The sequence below is a fragment of the Suncus etruscus genome, chromosome 4 (genome assembly GCF_024139225.1).
Source record: "Suncus etruscus isolate mSunEtr1 chromosome 4, mSunEtr1.pri.cur, whole genome shotgun sequence".
Taxonomy (NCBI): domain Eukaryota; kingdom Metazoa; phylum Chordata; class Mammalia; order Eulipotyphla; family Soricidae; genus Suncus; species Suncus etruscus.
This window is the reverse complement of record NC_064851.1, coordinates 87,630,358-87,649,658: the sequence shown is the minus strand read 5'-3', so window position 1 is coordinate 87,649,658 and position 19,301 is coordinate 87,630,358. Positions and strand designations below refer to the sequence as shown.

The window sequence follows — 19,301 nt, the reverse complement described above, 5'->3', positions numbered from 1 at the left end:
ATGTCTGTAAAAGTATGACTCCTAGATAAGGAAAGAATGAATGAAACAAAACCTTCAGTTAAAAATATTCAGTTATAGAATATATTATAAAATATTAAAATTTGAATAGCATATAAGTAAATTCAGTGTTAATTTTACAGTTGAGAAATGTAAAAAATATTTTTTACAGTGCATACAATATTTGATTAATGAAGATATAGTGCATATATACTTAAAATTTCTAAAGGACTATGAGTTTTAATAATTGAAATTTCTTTCAAAATCTGATTTATATAATGTTCTCATTATTTCCTTCAAAATGAGTTCACTTAATTTTTCTAGTCGAATGTTAGCTATTAAAGGCACTTTAGCACCATCTGTTGGAAATCTTAAGTAATTACCAGAATGTATGGAAAAAATTATTTTTGTCTTTAGTTATCATCTCCAGTAATTTCACTATTTTAAGCCACATAAGTTAGATAAAAAGAAAAGGTTAGTAAATAGTCTGTTACTACTATACATATCTATGTTTTGATTAAATTAATCTGTTTTCTTTTTATTTTAGATATAGCTTTTCTGTCTTTTGCTTTAGATATTGCAGAGCCAACTATATACTTAATAGCACAAACACCAGCATCACAATCAGATTACCTCCCACCAGAACAAACCTATGTGGTATGCATCACCAGCCCTACTCCAAGATATCTGGTATATTACAAGGAAGTTAATTACTCTAAATTTAAATATAAAATACTGGTAAGTTTTTTAAATTCAGAATGCTGATGAGATAGGAGTTTTTGTCTTGTCACTGGTAAAATTTTTAAAAAATTTCAGAGATAGAAAAATTTTCTATATTATACTATGAAACTTGCTATGCTTTACCTTATTACAGCAGAAATTATTGTGTTCTGATCTTATCTGGGAGTATGCTAAGCATACCAGTAGGCAGATAACAGTTTCCTGATGTCTAGGAAAACTGTTGTCCTCTCTTATTATTTACCCACCAACTAGAAATCTGTTTCAGTGGTCCAACAGGCCGCAGATTTTGGGAATTAAAAACAAATTTGGACCCAAATATTACTGTCTACCTTCCTTCCAGAGGTTATGCCTTTTATAATAGTTGTAATTACATTCTTTCATTATTTCTGTTATATTGTGAAATGTGTTATTTTGAAGGGATTATGCCTATTATTCTTTATAATTTGACTTTGTTTTCACATCTAGTATATTTGTTTTTTTATAGGAATTCACTAGGTTTTTTTGGGCGGAGGGTTTGGGCCACACCTGGCGGTGCTCAGGGATTACTCCTGGCTCTTCGCTCAGAGATCACTCCTGGCAGGCTCTGGGAACTATATGGGATGCTGGGAATAGAAGCAGAGTTTATTCGGGATTGGCCACATACAAGGCAAACCACTATGCTATCGGTCTGGCCGCTCACTAGGTATTCTTAAATCATTGAATAAATTGGAGTATTTCACTCCTTCTTTAGCATAGTTATTTTAATTATCCTTATACTAGAAACATATGCCTAATACTTTGCTTTTGTGCTTATTAATTTTTTTAATTTTTTTAAACAGAAAGGTTTATTGGAAAGTAGAAGAGAAAATGAAACAATCTTCCTAGTTGGGGGTGGACCTTAGTATAAGAAAAAATTTAATAAGGCTAAGGCGTGTGTGTGTGTGTGTGTGTGTGTGTGTGTGTGTGTGTGTGTGTCTGTGAAAGAGAGAGAGTGAGAGTGACTTTGTATTTATTACTTATCAAGTGACAAGAATGTTTACAGAAAATGCAAGTTTTAAACAGGGTGGTCTGGCTCACATCTCGTCCTTTGGACTATCTATTTGGCTATGTGCCATTTGAGTTGTCTTTTTGGCTATTGGCCTTAGGTAATTATTTATTATTTTTTAGTGACCCAATGCTTTCAGTTAAACCAAGTCAAAGGTGATATGGACCATCATCTATATACGTTGAGGTAAAGCATAAGCACTATATACTTTGCAGCAAAGTATGTCTACTAATTACTTTTTTATTTACTTTACTTGAACATTTCTTTACATATTTCAAAAAGGAATTTTCTTCAGAGACAAATTGGACTACTTGAATGAGTAAGACTAGACCTGTTTGTCATTGGATGTTTTTTTATTGATAGAGATAATATCTTATTGCCCTTTTATTGATTGATAAATATATGTTGAAGGCAGTTCTCAACGTTGACTTCCTTTACAGTGGAGCCTTTATTATCTCTGAGTCTCGTCCTCAGTAAGTCTCTATGGGTGAAACCCAAGCATCAGTGTTTTCTTTTATGTTTCCCAGGTAATTTCCAAGTACAAGCAAAGTTGAGGCCCATTGGCTTCAGGGCTGTCTTTTAACTTTTTAAGCTTTATTTCTAAAAATTATCATATAATGCTAGGCCAGAGATATTGTACAGCTTGCCTTACACCTGAACAATCCAACTTCTATCCCTGGCATCCCATATGGTCCCCTAAACCTGCCAGGAGTGATCCCTGAGTGCAGATATAAGAATAAATCTTGAGCACAGATAAGTGTGGGCTCTCGAAATATTATCAGATAATGTAGTTTAATTTTTATCATATTCACATTTATATACTTCCTTACAATACTCTTGCTGAATTTCTAATGCAATGTTAACACAAGTTAACACATTTTGTGAATGCTAATTAGGAAATTTAGTTTCCTGTGCAACATGAATGTCACAAAGTTAACTGAAAGTTACCAATCATTTGTATTTGTACTTGCAGGCGTTAAACAGCCCAGGTCTTGGAAGAGGAAGAGATAATCTCTCTCTTTTTTTGTTTGTTTTTGGGCCACACCTGGCTGTGCTCAGGGGCTACTCCTGGCTCTGAGCTTAGAAATTACTCCTGGCAAGCTTGGGGGACCATATAGGATGCCAACCCAGGTCAGCCATGTGCAAGGCAAATGCCCTACCTGCTGTGCTGTCACTCTGATCCCAATATTTATTAATTAAATATCGAACAATTAAACATAATAAAATTATAAAATACATTATATAAATATATTTATTTATATTAATATATTATATTAAACTGATAATAACAGCTACTACACTTGATCTTAGCCAAAGGCCAAGAAGCAATTATATTAATATATTATATATTAATTATATTATATGATAATATATGATAATCATAGTATATGACATATATAATGATTACATAATTGATTATATATTCATATATTGTATGATTAATATGTACTTATATTTTATATATAAATAATATATTGCATATATAAAATATAAAATAAATATTTAATACTTATTTATTTAAATTTTTAGTGAATAAAATTTTTGGAACTATTTTAATTATTTCTTCCCTGATTAAATAGTTCTTCCCCTGTTTGTACAAAAATTAAGAACCATAAATATGTTGATTTAAAAAATTGATTACAGGAATTTCAACCCTATTGAAGTTTTTCAATCATTTCCAACATATATGACATGGGTAGCTGTAAAGAATTATTATTATTCAGATCCTTTGGAACAATTACCTCTGGGAAAAGAGATTTGGGGAAAAACTAAGAGTGGAGGTGAGTTGTGGTCCTAGTCTTGGTATTTATCATGGGATCTTAAGATTTTTGTGTTTATTTGCATTGTATAAAAATGCTAAGTACTCTATATTATGTGATATTTAAAATTATATTTGGACACCATAATTTATAAAATTGTTTACGACAGTTTTAGACATACAAATGTACTCACCTTTATACCTAGGTGAGCTTTTTTAAGATCTTCAAAAGAAAATTGTAGAAAAAATATATTTTAGAAAATTTAGGAAAATTGTAGAAAATTTAGGAAAAATATATAATGGCCTATTTCTTACTTTTAATACCTACTAGAAGATGATGAAGAAAAGCATATGTTTTCTTCATACTTCATAAAAATGAAAAGAGAATGTAAGGCTATTTTTGGATTATTCTTTGTTTTCACCACACAGTGTCACCCTATTCCCATATATTTATAGGATCTATAAAAGCACTGTGACAAGAAAACGAACTATTTCTCTATATGTCTTTTGCTGAGTCCACTGAGCATTAAAGTAAAATAGCACTGCCTTAGAGAAAAATTGCCTGGAGTCTAAAATGTTATTCTAAGAAATGATGATTATTATGAGGTGCTCCCATCTCTGATGACTTTCACAAAAATCAAATTGTGTTATTGGTGAGACTTATCCTTAAACTGGAGATAAAATGTAAATCATCAGACAATATAAGTAAGAGCCTCACAGATAAATATTTATCGTTATATAAGGCATATTTTCTTTTAAAACTGTCATTCATTTGTTTGACTCATGATTGAATTATTTCAGTGAAGACTCCACTCCATTATTTATTTCCTTATTTTGCTGCTTCCATGCATTATTGCTTATTTTAGTACCAGAGGCAGTTGAACTCATTAACATAGCAATGCAGTCTGACACCAGCTTATTTATTTCCTGGAGAGAATCTCCCAAATTGCATGGCCCTAAAGAGTTTATCCGTTATCAGCAGGCAATAACACACCTGGCACTTACTTCTGAAACTCCTCTAAAACAAAATAAATATCCAAATGGAAGGCTTGCCCTCCTTGTTCTTGGATTGACTGGTGTGAAATCATATGTGCTAAAGGTACCAAAATGGGCATTTTTATTACCATTCTAAAGAGTAAGTGTCTAAAAAGAGTGAGCAATTGTTCTTTGTTAAAAAAAAAAAAAAAAAAAAAAAAGGTTCTGGCTTGCCACTCCAAGGAAATGTGTTGTGGTGAGTGTCTTCCTGTAAGTGCAGAAACATTTGAGACACGAGAAAAACTTTCTGCCTTGGTTCCAGGAAACATTACTTTGCATTTAGATTGGAAGGCTCCATCTAAAGTTAGCCTCATCAGATTTTAGTTTAAGCTCCAAAAGGTAGATTTTATTATACAGTTTTAATGTAAATCCTTGTTTTAGAGGCTAGAAAAATTGTTAGGTCTTTATCTTATTTCTAGAGCATTCTCTTATATGAATCAACAATATATTTAACAATGTACATTAATTCATTTGGCAAGTAAAAACAATAGATTACCTAATTTCTGATGCCACAAATTTCCAGAGAAATTATTTTTAAAAAAATATGTAAAAGAATAAATTATGGTATACTAATTTTGTAATACTTTACTTTGTTTAGCTGTTATTTAGCAGGGGCCTCTGGGTTCAAGTTTATAACAATGTGGTACATTCAAGAAGATGTGTGAAATTTGAGAAATTGGAGAAATTTTTTAGAATCTGTTTACTTTCCTTTCGCTGTTTTGGCTTTTGAACCACACCTGGTGGAGCATTGCTCAGGATTTACTCCTGACTCTATGCTCAGGGATCACTTCTTCTGGTGAGATTGGGGCTATAACATTATGAGTATCAAACTTAGGTCAGTTATATGTAAGGCATGTGCCCTACTTCTGTATCATTGCTCAGGCCCCAACACCTATTTAAGTAAATTTAGTATAGTTTAGTGGAGATCAAGGTAAAGGATGCAAAGTTAATTTTCTTTCTTTCTTTTTTTTCATTTTTTTAATTTTAATTATGACAACAAAGATGCAAAGAAAGAGGACAGGGTAAAGTTACAGTGGAAGCACAATCACCCATAAACAGAATTCTCGGTAGTTCCATCGAAGATATCCCAGCCTTGAACTTTCAGCCAAAGAACATTAAGAAAAACAAAACTGAACCCATGTACAATACAATTAATTTGTCCCTCAAATCCCCAGTTGTATTACATACTATTTCTTAGCAGCACACAATGTAATCCAAAGAGATTAGATTTATGTAACTCCTTAAACATTGAGGGAAAAGTACATTTATCTAGTTCCATGCACATGCTTACTAGTTTAAGTTAACCTAAAAAGTTTTAGTGGGTTGTTTTTCTTAAGGATTGGAGTCAAGGGAAAATAGTAAAAAATGGTGTTAGAGTGGTATTTGTTTGCATAGGCCCACCAAAATATAAGGGACATGGAAAGAAAAATTATGGTCTAAATACAAGGAAACCCTACCCCTGAAGTTTCCTGGCACAGGACTGACTCTAGGCTCCAGGCAAACTAGTTTGTCCAATCCAAGTCATAGTCTGTAGTGGCAATACACCTCCATTCCTCACATAGTCTCTGTTGTTGGTATCATGCTTCTGTATTAAAGATCCTGGAGTCTACATATCCCATATTGCAGTCAGGATGGTGCAGAGCATCCTCTCGTTTCACCTCACACTTAAGGGGCACTAGAGAGAACCATGTCCTGTAGAGCAGGTCATTGTTGTTGTCAAGTCTTCTCGGTGTAAACGGAAGTCTCTTTTTAGGAGGTCGATGACAGACCCTTGGTAGTGTCTTTCCTGGTAGAGGACTGCTTCCAGCTGTTGCTATAAATGACCTTGGATGTTTCATAGATAGCTTGCCTGGTTTCGGCGTGAATGGAGGATGCCCATTCTTCTGAGGCCTGTGCCAGGTCATTATATCAATGTTCAGGGTGTAAGGTACATTGTACTGAGATTTATTAGATAAGAACTTATCTGTAGGTATAGTGTTTTCCTATTTTAATGTGTCCATGCAAACAAAGATCAATGCCATGAAGCGTTATCGGCCCATTTGGAGGCAATAGGAACAAGACCAGCAATTTCCATGACATAGTTCAATCATAGGCATTAAACTGAGGGACAGTTCCACCAACAATCCTTACTGAACAGTTTACAAAGAAAAGACAAGATGAAAAGTGGATAGAAACATAATGGTAGAAGAATATATAGAGAGTTACAGCTGTTAAAGAAAATATACATAAAATATTCAAAAGATATATGTGTTCAATTTATGTCCTTCTAAATAGTTCTGGGATTGTTAGATCCACTGTATGTCTTTGATCTGAGATTAGAACAGTGTATTATTGAAGTTAAGAAGGGTAAATCTGGGGTACTGATGGTTGGGAGGAGTATATGTTCGCACGGGGGCGCTAGCCCCCGAGCAGTTTGCATCATGTAGACTAGTATGAAATTGCCAGTGACAGCCTGAGTATAACTGACCAGCTATCTGCCACCCCACAGATCAAACACCACCCCCCAAGCCAATCTCAGGAGCTCAAGCCCCACCCTAGGCCAATCTCCGCAGCTGGCCTGGGAGTGGGGAAAACCCAGGGTGACCCATCAGGTCCTCCCAGAAACCCACCTGGAGATCTGGAGGAAAGGGGGAGAGGGTGGTCGGGTGACCCAGGTCCGGGCCCCCCTACCCTAGGCCGGGCCAAGAGGCCTCTGGCACATACGGAGGTCTGCCAGGAGTCAGCCCGTGCCGGCTGAAAATCCTGCTCCAGGAAGGGAGGAAGGCCCTCCCAGGCCCAAAGGACCAGAGCTCAAGCCCCACCCTAGGCCAATCACAAAGTTAATTTTCTATATCAAAAAAAAATAAGATTGGAATTTTACTGAAGAAAAGTTAGAGATCCAGGTCGAAACAATGAGTGAGTTATTCCCAGCCAGACAGAGGAGGAACCCAGTTGAATGATCATCACCACAACCCTACTTAGATGCTAGCTAGGAAATTAATCTGAGACCTTCAGCCTCTTACCCAGTACCGCACAGGTTGTGAGAAGACAAACAGGGATTGCCTGGTTCCGTCTTCATAAATTTTCTGCTGTACTTTTTGTTCCAAAATTTATTTTCCATTTAGAAGAGATAGTGAGTGGGTAAGTCCTTGCCTTACATAATTTTATCTGAGTTTGATTTTTAGTGCCACATATGGTTTTCTGAACCCTGTCAGGAGTGATCGCTGAGCACAGAGCCAAGAGTAAATCCTGAATGTTGTTGAATGTAACTCAACACTCCTTTCTCCAAAACAAAGCAAAACAAACCATATTTCTTTATTGCACTAAACACAGGTTCCAGATACCATACTTAAAATTTATGGAGATAAAATTGTGAGATCTAGTGATTTTTACATGTGTGTACATCTACAAATACTATTGAATGAGCAATAGAAGGCTGTGTCTTGAAAGCATTGATAAGTTACATCTAGTCAGAAAATTCTGTTTTGACATCTTGCACATGATTTATATGATCCTATAATACCACAATATGACTCTGGGGATGAGTTTTGAGAGTAACTATTTTCTTTTCTCTGCTTTCCCTCCGTTAGTTATTGTGGCAATGACCAGGGATTGTGAACTTGAGTGCTCTCTTTTCTCTTCACCTCACATGAGGGGTTCTGCTCTGTGAAGTGTAGTGTTGGCACACATCTAACTGTGGTGCACTGGAGATGGCATAGTTGTGCTCTCTGTGATGGCACAGATCCTTCTAAAGAGCACAGTTCTTTACCCATATTTTGAACATATGGGAAAAATGGATATCTAATCTGTGGCTTTCTATGACAGAAACTTCTGTTACGAATTATTTCCAGGTTCTTAAATACCTTTTTATTTATTATTATTATTATCATTGATAATTATATATTTAAGCAGCATGGTTACAGATATGTTCATAGTTGAATTTCAGTCATCTAATGTTCATCACCCTTCACCAGTATAACTTTCCTGCCACCCACGTTTTTCATTTTCCTCTTCCTCCACCCATGTCTTTGGAACAGGCATTCTATTTCTCTCACAATCATTGTCATAGTAGTTGTTAGTGGAATTATTTCTATAACTGTGCTCACCACTATTTGTGGTAAGCTTCATTTCACAGACTGGTACTTCCAGCCCTTATCTCTGTTCTCTTTGGGTATTATTACCATATTGTCTTTTATTTTTCTTAAATCTCACAGATGAGTGAGATTATTCTGTGTTTCCCATCTTCTGACTCATTTTTACTCAACATGTCCATATCTATCCTTGTAAGCAAATTTCACAATCCATTACTTTTTTAAATGTATTCCTCCTTTATGAAAGAAGAGGATGAAATAAGCTTTTAGTCTTCCTACTTTCTGTCAAAAGTTCCGAATATAAGATGAAGAGTATAATAATAATTTTCTTTAAAAGCTTTAAATTCTATAGTTTCTTCATCACAAGCATGTGATGAACTATTTGAAATTGAGAAAGGACATTTTAATTTGCCTTGATGATATTTTTGTTTTTATGGAACTTCATTATAACAGTGTATCCTCAGATTACAGAGAAATCTCTGTCAGAGACCTCTACCATTCTAGTCTCTGCATCATTCCTATCATATCCATCTCTGGCCAAAATAATCTGAAAATTCTTCTATAGTGACATCCACCTTTGCACTTTTTGTTCTCTCAGAGATGCAAGGTAAATTACAAGTGGTGTTTGTGATTTACTGGCATAGTTCACATGCCTCAATAAGGTAGGATTTCTTCCAAGACATTAATTTCTGTGGTGAAGCCAACATGCTAGAGTTTTACAGAAGTACCCATATTCAAGAGTGATTTTTTAATCTTCCTTAATTTCAAAGTACTTTAAAAATTTCAAGATGATATATAGAATGATGGAACATTTAATATCTTCAGTAGAACATCAAAGAGCAAAATCTAAAACTTGCCCATAAAACCTCTCTACCAGGGGCTGGATAGATAGCACAGAGGTAGGGTGTTTGCCTTAGATGCAGAGGATGGTGGTTTGCATCCTGGCATCGCGTATAGTCCCCGAGCCTGCCAGGAGCGATTTCTGAGTATAGAGCCAGGAGTAACCCCTGAGCACTGCTGGGTGTGACCCCCAAAACAAAAACAAAAACAAACAAACAAACAAAAACCCTCTCTACCTGCTTACAAACACAGATACACACATAAATATGGATGCAAAGTATCTGTTTTATTATTTTATGTATGTCAGTGAAATTAATACACTTTTAAGTTTATCAGGATTGTTCTTGACATTATCTATTTTTACAAAATTCTCCTATTCTTTCTTTTTACTCTTTTTGTAAAAAGGTGATCTATTTCTGAAAATGGCTAAAGAAAAATCATTCCTAACTGAATAGAATTTCTAGCAGTGAAATGACATGGCCCTGTGAGTGCTCAATCAAAAACAAGTCATAAAGTAAGGTTTATTTATGGAAACTGATCTTCTTAGGAAACTTCACTTTGGAAAATACACTAAGAACACTTGACAAGATGCCATAGTCTTCTTCTCTTCCTATTTGTAGAACAATAAAAGGGGGGGACCCTCATTTGAAGACAGGAATAATTTGAATACACAGGTTTTAAAAATAAAACAATGTCACACAGAAAGAAAATTAAGAAGGACCTAAATTATAGATTAAGAATTTAAATAAAATAAAAGTAAGATTTTCTACATTTAATTGCACATCTAGCAACAGTGAGAGTGAACAAAGTTTTCTTTTTTAAGGAGGGTGGCTTCTGATGTATAAAATAGAAATTTTGGTTAGACTTTTGTGGAATAAAAACTAAATATTTTATTTCATTAGTCATGGTGATCATCAAAATAGTTTGTAAACATATTTATCATTTTGAAATTAGCAAGTTGGTGGGATTGAAAGTACAAATGTCTTACTCTATTACTGCCTCTCAATTGTGAAGGAAAATATAAGCTATCATGAGTTAATGTGAGGCTCTATTGTCAGGAATAATTGAAAGTCAGTTTTTGAATCTTCCCTAATATTATGTCATTATCTCAAAGATGTATACCCCATTTCAGACTTGTCTGACAATTATATTTAAGTCAGTTAAATAGAATTAGTCAATGTGGGAGCCAGAGAGATAGTACAGCCAACGAAGGAGGCCCTTAATTAGTATACAGTTGACCCAGATTTAATAGCAAATACTCCATAGGATCCCTTAAACAATTCCAAGGATGATGATCCCTGAACATAGAGCCTCAAGTAATGAGTAAGTCTTGAGTACAGCCAGGTGTGACCCTCAAAACAAAACAAGAGAAAACAAAATAAAATGTCAAATAATTCTGTGATATGGGGTTACATATAGGATGAAATACTTGTAAGATCTTAATTTTAATAGAAAATAAAAATTAATATGGAATTAATATGGTTTCTTACGGAAAGGAGATATCTTTTATTTATTTTATTTTATTTTATTTTATTATTACTATTACTATTATTATTATTATTATTATTATTATTATTTTGGTTTTTGAGTCAATCTCTGAGGTACTCAGGGGTTTCCCCTGGCTCTGCACTCATAAATTGTTCTTGGTAGACTCGGAGGATCATATGGGATGCCAAGGATCCAGCCCAGGTCTGTCCCAGGTTGACCACATGCAAGGCAAATGCTCTACCACTGTGCTCAAGGCCCTAATATAGTTTTTATATGGGCCTCTAATATGTTCTCCGGTGGTGGGGGTGCTGCAATGGTAATTTTTGGCCAATGACACTTCAGTTCAATGTAAGGACCTAAGGATGTGGTGCTGCTTGGATGCTATGGTGCTGGATACTCAGACCTTTCATGGTTTCCTGGGTCTTTGGAGTTGCTTCATGTGATGCTTGGAACACACTGTGGTGATGGAAATTAAACCCAGTTTGGGCACATGCTAGGCATATGTCCTAACTACTGATGCTAACCCACTATCCAAGTTTAGTTCCTTTCCACAAGTTTAGTAGTTTCTATGTTAATATTTTCCTTTTAAAAAGTTTCAACCAGAGAGATAAACCAATGAGCACCTCACTCCCAGAAAGTTTTAAGACAAAATGTGCATATTGATGTATACAACATTCAGTATCCCCCCCTAAAATTGTGATTCCTTTTTAAAAAATTATTTCATCAGTCCTATAGGCAGAATCATTTATCCAAAGGATTGCTTTTCTAGATTATGTGAGAAGAAATAGAAAAGATCAGGGACTCCTTAAAGGCATCAAGGAGCTTCAACTAGAGCTAGTTTTGTAAGATTCAGAACTGTATATAGTTATTTAATCTTTTAGTTTCCAAATTTCTTGTCTAGCTATATTTACTGTGAAAGTTAAGTGAAAATATCATTATTATTAAGTGTTCATTGAATATTCACTTTCAGGCTAAAATTTTTAATTGCTAAAAAATATTTCTAGCAAGCATATCAAACTAACTTATATTCTAAAAGTCATGTCAGAGCTAGATGGTGCTGTCTATATAAAATTACAAAGAAATATTAAAAAATTTATAATTATTTTTATTTGCATCATCTTTTTTGTGTGATATATTGTTACATGTATTATGAATTTATATACTATGTCATTAATAAAACTTTCAGATATTCTTTAATATATATGTACTTCTATGAATGTTTTTGAATATTTAATATAGTTGACTTAATTATAAATATATTGCATAGACAGATATTATAGAGAATATTTTCATACTTTTAAAATATCAGTCAACATTTCTATTTCTGAAGCTGGAGTCTCAAGTAAACCAGACATTCCAAAATTATTAGAAGGGAGTAAAAATTCATTACAGTGGGACAAAGCTCAAGATAATGGGAGCAGACTTCTGTACTATATTCTTGAAATCAGGTATGTCATTTCAAAAAGGATTTAATATGTCAGTTGTAAAGTATGATCATATATGAGTTAAAAGGTCTATAAAAGTGTATTTATAATAGATATGAAGGAGTCATAGTGTAAGGACCTTGTAGACAGTATTATATATTTTGTAAAATTCCTAGAGATATGTCTGGCATTGCAACTATGAGCAGACCATAGCATTCTTCTCAGAAATCGATACTATTCATCCAATAATTATTGTGGCAATAATTCAGTCATTAGCACACAGAACTAATACACATTTAGTAAGTACTCTGTTAAAAAATCTGAGCTGATATTTGATGCTACATGGTGGTATACATGGAAAATTTCTGTTGACATCAAGAAGATGTCTGTTGAGAATTAGAATTGTGGTAGATACTTTTCAGAATGTAAAAGTAGTTTAAATTATAAAATATATAAATTTTTGTATAGTTTTGATGCACTCTGTATTCTGTGTCCACTGCGAGGGCTACAGTTTGCAGTCAATTGCCAGGAACTGAAAATCTACCTTCCACGAAACACGTAGCTAATGAGCATATGTAGCCTGAGATCCAGCTTGTATGGGGAGCTCTGTGAATCATATCTGGCTAAGATGGACTGAACTCATGCCAACGTGAGAATTCCAGATGCAAAAGACACTCCCCTCACGGGACTATGAAGACATCTTTTAAGAAGCTCCAATGACCAAAGTCACTTCCATAATTATAGTCCTGGCAACTTAAGCTTTAAATCTATTTTTGCTTAATCTTCTTCTGGCATTCTCTCATCCTCATAACCTTAAAAGTATCTCTACTCATGCTAGAGAATTGTGCAGGCCACATTTATAGCTAAAAATCTTGAAATTTCTATCAATTTTTTTATGCATTATGAAATATATTCTAAACAAAAGGATAATTTAAGTGGTTTGTGCCTGTAATTATATTCACCTGCCAGACAACACCACTATTTTGCTTATGATGCATTTTGCATGTTCCTCTTAGTAACACTGTAAGTGGAGAGCTCCATTAATGCTTTATATTTTGTTTTTTTTTTTCTCCTTCAAGCAATAAATGGGATAGAAACTTTTATTTGAAAGTTAACAAGATCAGCAGGCAAACACTTCAGTATACTGGCGACTGTATACCTGGAGTACAATGAATACAATGAAGATGTATGTACCATAGTTTCCGGAGTATAAGACAACTTTTTTAACCCATGAAAAAATTCTTTAAAGTCAGGGGTCGTCTTATACGCTGGTATACGACATGCTGAAAAATACTCCAGCTTCAGGGACTAGTGATCCACCACCCTCTTACTGCCGCATCCCATCCAGCTGCCAGGTGTCATCACTCAGTCCTCTGCTTGTCCTGATTAATCTTTCAGGGCACACAGAGGAGCCGAGCTACTGAGCACTGCATCCCATGCAGCTGCTGGTTGTCATTGCTGGTATTCGGCTTTCTGGTGCTCAGTCCTCTGTTCAGCTTTTATGGGACACAGAGGAGGCACTCTGTCTCCCTCTAGCTGTCCTATTAATCACTGCACCCCAGCCACTGCACTGCTCTTAAAGAAGCCCCCTTTTCCTGCTTTCTTTTTTTTTTAATACAATTTATACTTTTATTTTTTTTTATTTAAACAACTTTATTACATACATGATTGTGTTTGGGTTTCAGTCATGTAAAGAACACCACCCATCACCAGTGCAACATTCCCATCACTAATGTCCCAAATCTCCCTCCTCCACACCCAACACCCGCCTGTACTCTAGACAGGCTTTCTATTTCCCTTATACATTCTCATTATTAGGATAGTTCAAAACATAGTTATTTCTCTAACTAAACTTCATCCCTGTTTGTGGTGAGCTTCATGAGGTGAGCTGTAACTTCCAGCTCTTTTCTCTTTTGTGTCTGAAAGTTATTATTGCAAGAATGTCTTTCATTTTTCTTAAAACCCATAGATGAGTGAGACCATTCTGCGCCTTTCTCTCTCTCTCTCTGACTTATTTCACTCAGCATAATAGATTCCATGTACATCCATGTATAGGAAAATTTCATGACTTCATCTCTCCTGAAAGCTGCATAATATTCCATTATGTATATGTACCACAGTTTCTTTAGCCATTCATCTGTTGAAGGGTATCTTGGCTGTTTCCAGAGTCTTGCTATGGTAAATAGTGCTGAAATGAATATAGGTGTATGGAAGGAATTTTTGTATAGTATTTTTATGTTCCTAGGGTATTTTCCTAGGAGTAGTATAGGAGGGTTGTATGGGAGCTCAATTCCCAGTTTTTGGAGGAATCTTTATATTGCTTTTCATAAAGGTTGAACTAGACAGCATTACCACCAGCAGTGGATAAGAGTTCCTTTCTCTCCACATCCCCGCCAACACTGCTTGTTCTCATTCTTTGTGATGTGTGCCAATCTCTGGGGTGTAAGATGATACCTCATAGTTGTTTTGATTTACATCTCCCTGATGATTAGTGATGTGGAGCATTTTTTCATGTGTCTTTTGGCCATTTGTATTTCTTCTTTGTCAAAGTGTCTGTCCATTTCTTCTCCCGATTTTTTGATGGGATTAGATGTTATTTTTTTCTTGTAAATTTCTGTCAGTACCTTGTATATTTTGGAGATTAGCCCCTTATCTGATGGGTATTGGGTGAATAGTTTCTCCCACTCAGTGGGTGGCTCTTGTATCCCGGGCGCTATTTCTTTTGAGGTGCAGAAGCTTCTCAGTTTAATATATTCCCATCTGTTAATCTCTGCTTTCACTTGCTTGGAGAGTGCAGTTTCCTCTTTGAAGATGCCTTTAGTCTCAAAGTCCTGGAGTGTTTTACCTACGTGTTGTTCTATATATCTTATGGTTTTGGGTCTGATATCGAGGTCTTTCATCCATTTGGATTTAACCTCGTACATAATGTTAGCTGGGGGTCTAAGTTCAATTTTTTGCAAGTGGCTAGCCAGTTGTGCCAACACCACTTGTTGAAGAGGCTTTCTTTGCTCCATTTAGGATTTCTTGCTCCTTTATCAAAAATTAGGTGATTGTATGTCTGGGGAACATTCTCTGAGTATTCAAGCCTATTCCACTGATATGAGGGCCTGTCCATATTCCAATACCATGCTGTTTTGATAACTATTGCTTTGTAGTACAATTTAAAGTTGGGGAAAATAATTCCTCCCATATTCTTTTTTCAATGATTGCTTTAGCTATTCTAAGGTGTTTATTGTTCCAAATGAATTTCAAAAGTGCCTGATCCACTTCTTTGAAGAATGTCATGGGTATCTTTAGAAGGATCACATTAAATCTGTACAATGCTTTAGGGGGTATTGCCATTTTAATGATGTTAATCCTGCCAATCCATGAGCAGGGTATGTGCTTCCATTTCCGCGTGTCCTCTCTTATTTCTTGGAGCAGAGTTTTATAGTTTTCTTTGTATAGGTCCTTCACATTTTTAGTCAAGTTGATTCCAAGATATTTGAGTTTGTATGGCACTATTGTGAATGGGGTTGTTTTCTTAATGTCCATTTCTTCCTTATTACTATTGGTGTATAGAAAGGCCATTTATTTTTGTGTGATAATTTTGTAGCCTGCCACCTTGCTATATGAGTCTATTGTTTCTAGAAGCTTTTTTGTAGAGACTATAGGGTTTTCTAGGTAGATTATCATGTCATTTGCAAACAGCGAGAGCTTGACTTTTTCCTTTTCTATCTGGATTCCCTTGATCTCTTTTTCTTGCCTAATCGCTATAGCAAGTACTTCCAGTGCTATGTTGAATAGGAGTGGTGAGAGAGGACAGCCTTGTCTTGTGCCAGAATTTAGAGGAAAGGCTTTCAGTTTTTCTCCAATATTTTCTACAATATTTGCCTCTGGCTTGTGGTAGATGGCCTTAACTATATTGAGAAGGGTTCCTTCCATTCCCATATTGCTGAGAGTTTTGATCAAGAAAGGGTGTTGGACCTTATCAAATGCTTTCTCTTTGTCTGTTGATATGATCATGTGGTTTTTATTTTTCTTGTTGTTGATGTTGTGTATTATGTTGATAGATTTACAGATGTTAAACCATCCTTGCATTCCTGGGATGAAACCTACTTGATCATAGTGGATGATTTTCTTAATGAGGCATTGAATCCTATTTGCCAGGATTTTGTTGAGGTCTTTGCATCTGTATTCATCAGCGATATTAGTCTGTCATTTCCTTTTTTGGTAGCATCTCTGTCTGTTTAGGTATCAAGGTGATGTTGGCTTCATAAAAGCTATTTGGACATGTTCCTTTTTTTTTCGATTTCATGAAAGAGTCTTGCCAGGATTGGTAGAAGTTCTTCTTGAAAGTTTTGAAAGAGTTCATTAGTAAATCCATCTGGGCCTGGACTTTTGTTTTTGGGCAGATATTTGATTACTGTCTTAATTTCCTCAATAGTGATGAGTGTGTTTAGATATGCAACATCCTCTTCATCAACCGTGGATGATTATAAGAGTCCAAAAATTTATCCATTTCTTCCAGGTTTTCACTTTTAGTGGCATAGAGTTTCTCAAAGTAGTTTCTGATTACCCTTTGGATCTCTACCATATAAGTAGTGATCTCTCATTTTTCATTCCTAATATGAGTTATCAAGTTTCTCTCTCTCTTTCTTTGTTAGTTTTGCCAGTGGTCTATCAATCTTTTTTATTTTTTCAAAGAACCAACTACTGCTTTCGTTGATCTTTTGGATTGTTTTTTGGGCTTTCACTTCATTGATTTCTGCTCTCAGCTTTGTTATTTCCTTCTGTCTCCCTATTTTTGGGTCCTTTTGTTGAGTACTTTATAATTCTATGAACTGCGTCATTATGCTATTCAGGTATGCCCCTTCTTCTTTCCTGATGTGTGCTTGCAAAGCTATAAATTTTCCTCTCAATACCGCTTTTGCTGTTTCCCATAGGTTCTGCTAGTTTGTGTCTCTATTGTCATTTGTTTCTATGAAGGTTTTGATTTCCTCTTTGATTTTATCTCGGACCCACTGGTTATTCAGTATTAGGCTGTTTAACTTCCAGGTATTAAAGTTTTTCTTCTATGTCCCTTTATAGTTCACATATAATTTCAGTGAAGGTAGCCTGCAAAATTTCTATCCTCTTGATATTATGGAAGTATGTTTTATGTTCTAGCATGTAGTATATCCTGAAGAATGTCCCATGTACATTAGTAAAGAATGTGTATCCGGGGTTATGGGGGTGAAGTGTCCTGTATATATCTATTAGGCCTCTTTCTTCCATTTCTCTTTTCAGGTCTAGTATATTCTTGTTGAATTTAAGTCTGGTTGTCCTATCAAGCATTGACAATGCCGTGTTGAGGTCTCCCATTATTATTGTGTTGTTATTGATATTATTTTTCAGATTTGTATACAATTGTATTAAATATTTTGCTGGTCCCTCATTCGGTGCATATATGTTTAGGAGAGTGATTTCTTCCTGCTGTACGTATCCCTTGATTAATACAAAATGTTCATCTTTGTCCCTTATAACTTTCTTAAGTATAAAGTTTGCATCATCTGATATTAGTATGGCCACTCCAGCTTTTTTATGGGTGTGTTTTGCTTGGATGATTTTCCTCCAGCCTTTTATTTTGAGTCTATGCTTGTTCTGACTATTCAGGTGTGTTTCTTGTAGGCAGCAGAAGATTGGATTGAGTTTTTTGATCTATTTAGCCACTCTGTGTCTCTTAACTGTTGCATTTAGTCCATTGACATTGAGAGAAAGAATTGTCTTGGGAGTTAATGCCATCTTTATATTGAAGTTTGGTGTGTTTGTTGATCAGTTTTGTCTTAAAGTAGGCCATTCAGTTTTTCTTTTTAGTCTGTAAAGTTTCTGAGCTGTTGTTTGTCTGTGAAACCATGTATTGTTCCTTCAAACCTGAAAGTGAGTTCTGGTGGGTGCAGTATTCTAGGCAAAGCATTTATTTCATTGAGTTTTGTCACTATGTCCCACCACTGTCTTCTGGCCTTGAGTGTTTCCGATGACAGGTCTGCAGTAAATCTCAAGGATGTTCCCTTGAATGTAATTTCTCTTTTCAATCTTGCTGCTTTCAGAATTCTGTCTCTATCTATGGGATTCGTCATTGTGACTAGGATGTGTCTTGGGGTGTTTTTTAGGGTCTCTTTTAGTTGGTACTCTTTGGGCATGCAGGATTTGATCGCATGTATTCATTAGCTCTTCTAGTTTCTCTTTAATGATGTTCTTGACCATTGATTCTTCCTGGAGATTTTCTTCCTGGGTCTCTGGAACTCCAATGATTCTTAAGTTGTTTCTGTTGAGCTTATCATAGACTTCTATTTTTATCTGTTCCCATTTTTGAGTAATTTTTCCATTGTTTGATCAATTGCTTTAAGGCTTTTTCCCAATTTCTTCTGCTCTATGGAATTGTTATTCATCTCATCTTCCAGTGTACTAATTTTATCCTCAGCTGCTGTTAACCCATGGGAAAGCTCAACCAGGTTTTTCTTCAATTCATCTACTGAGTTTTTCAGACCTGTTTTTTAACCTGAAATTTCAGTTTGGAGTTTTCTGATTTTTATCTTTGTATTCTCTTAATTCTTACTAGTGTTCTCTTGTATACTTTCTTTGAGTTCTTTGAACATCTTCCATATTGCGACTCTAAACTCCTTATCTGAGAGACTGACTAGTTGGTTGGTCATGTTCAAGTCATCAGAGTTGCCATAGTCATTCTCTATGTCTGGCGCTGGCCTGCATTGTTATTCAGAGGCTCAGCCCCTGCTAATTATTCTTATTTTTTCAGCAGAAAGAAGGGGCATTTATATAAATCTCAAAGTTTAATTGTGTGTTTATAAAGTGCCAGAACTAATGTGGTTTAAAAACTTTCAAACTTACAAAGTTTTACATTGTCAGAGAAGGTATAGTTCAAAGACTTGGAATTTGCATTCCAT

At 35.2% G+C, this 19,301-nt stretch overlaps 1 protein-coding gene and 1 pseudogene across 1 annotated transcript in view; one reads left to right on the top strand and one right to left on the bottom strand.

Annotated features, from left to right (window-relative positions):
• Positions 1–19,301, top strand: part of ROS1 (ROS proto-oncogene 1, receptor tyrosine kinase) — a 116,019-nt gene that overhangs the window by 44,268 nt on the left and 52,450 nt on the right. Inside the window, 12 exon segments of the mRNA XM_049772614.1 lie at positions 545–588; positions 591–658; positions 660–735; positions 2,174–2,235; positions 3,407–3,543; positions 4,388–4,620; positions 4,719–4,895; positions 7,573–7,676; positions 11,548–11,606; positions 12,285–12,402; positions 13,458–13,542; positions 16,979–17,023. Coding sequence (XP_049628571.1) covers positions 545–588; positions 591–658; positions 660–735; positions 2,174–2,235; positions 3,407–3,543; positions 4,388–4,620; positions 4,719–4,895; positions 7,573–7,676; positions 11,548–11,606; positions 12,285–12,402; positions 13,458–13,542; positions 16,979–17,023 — 1,208 coding nt within the window.
• Positions 2,889–3,092, bottom strand: LOC126008178 (uncharacterized; annotated as a pseudogene).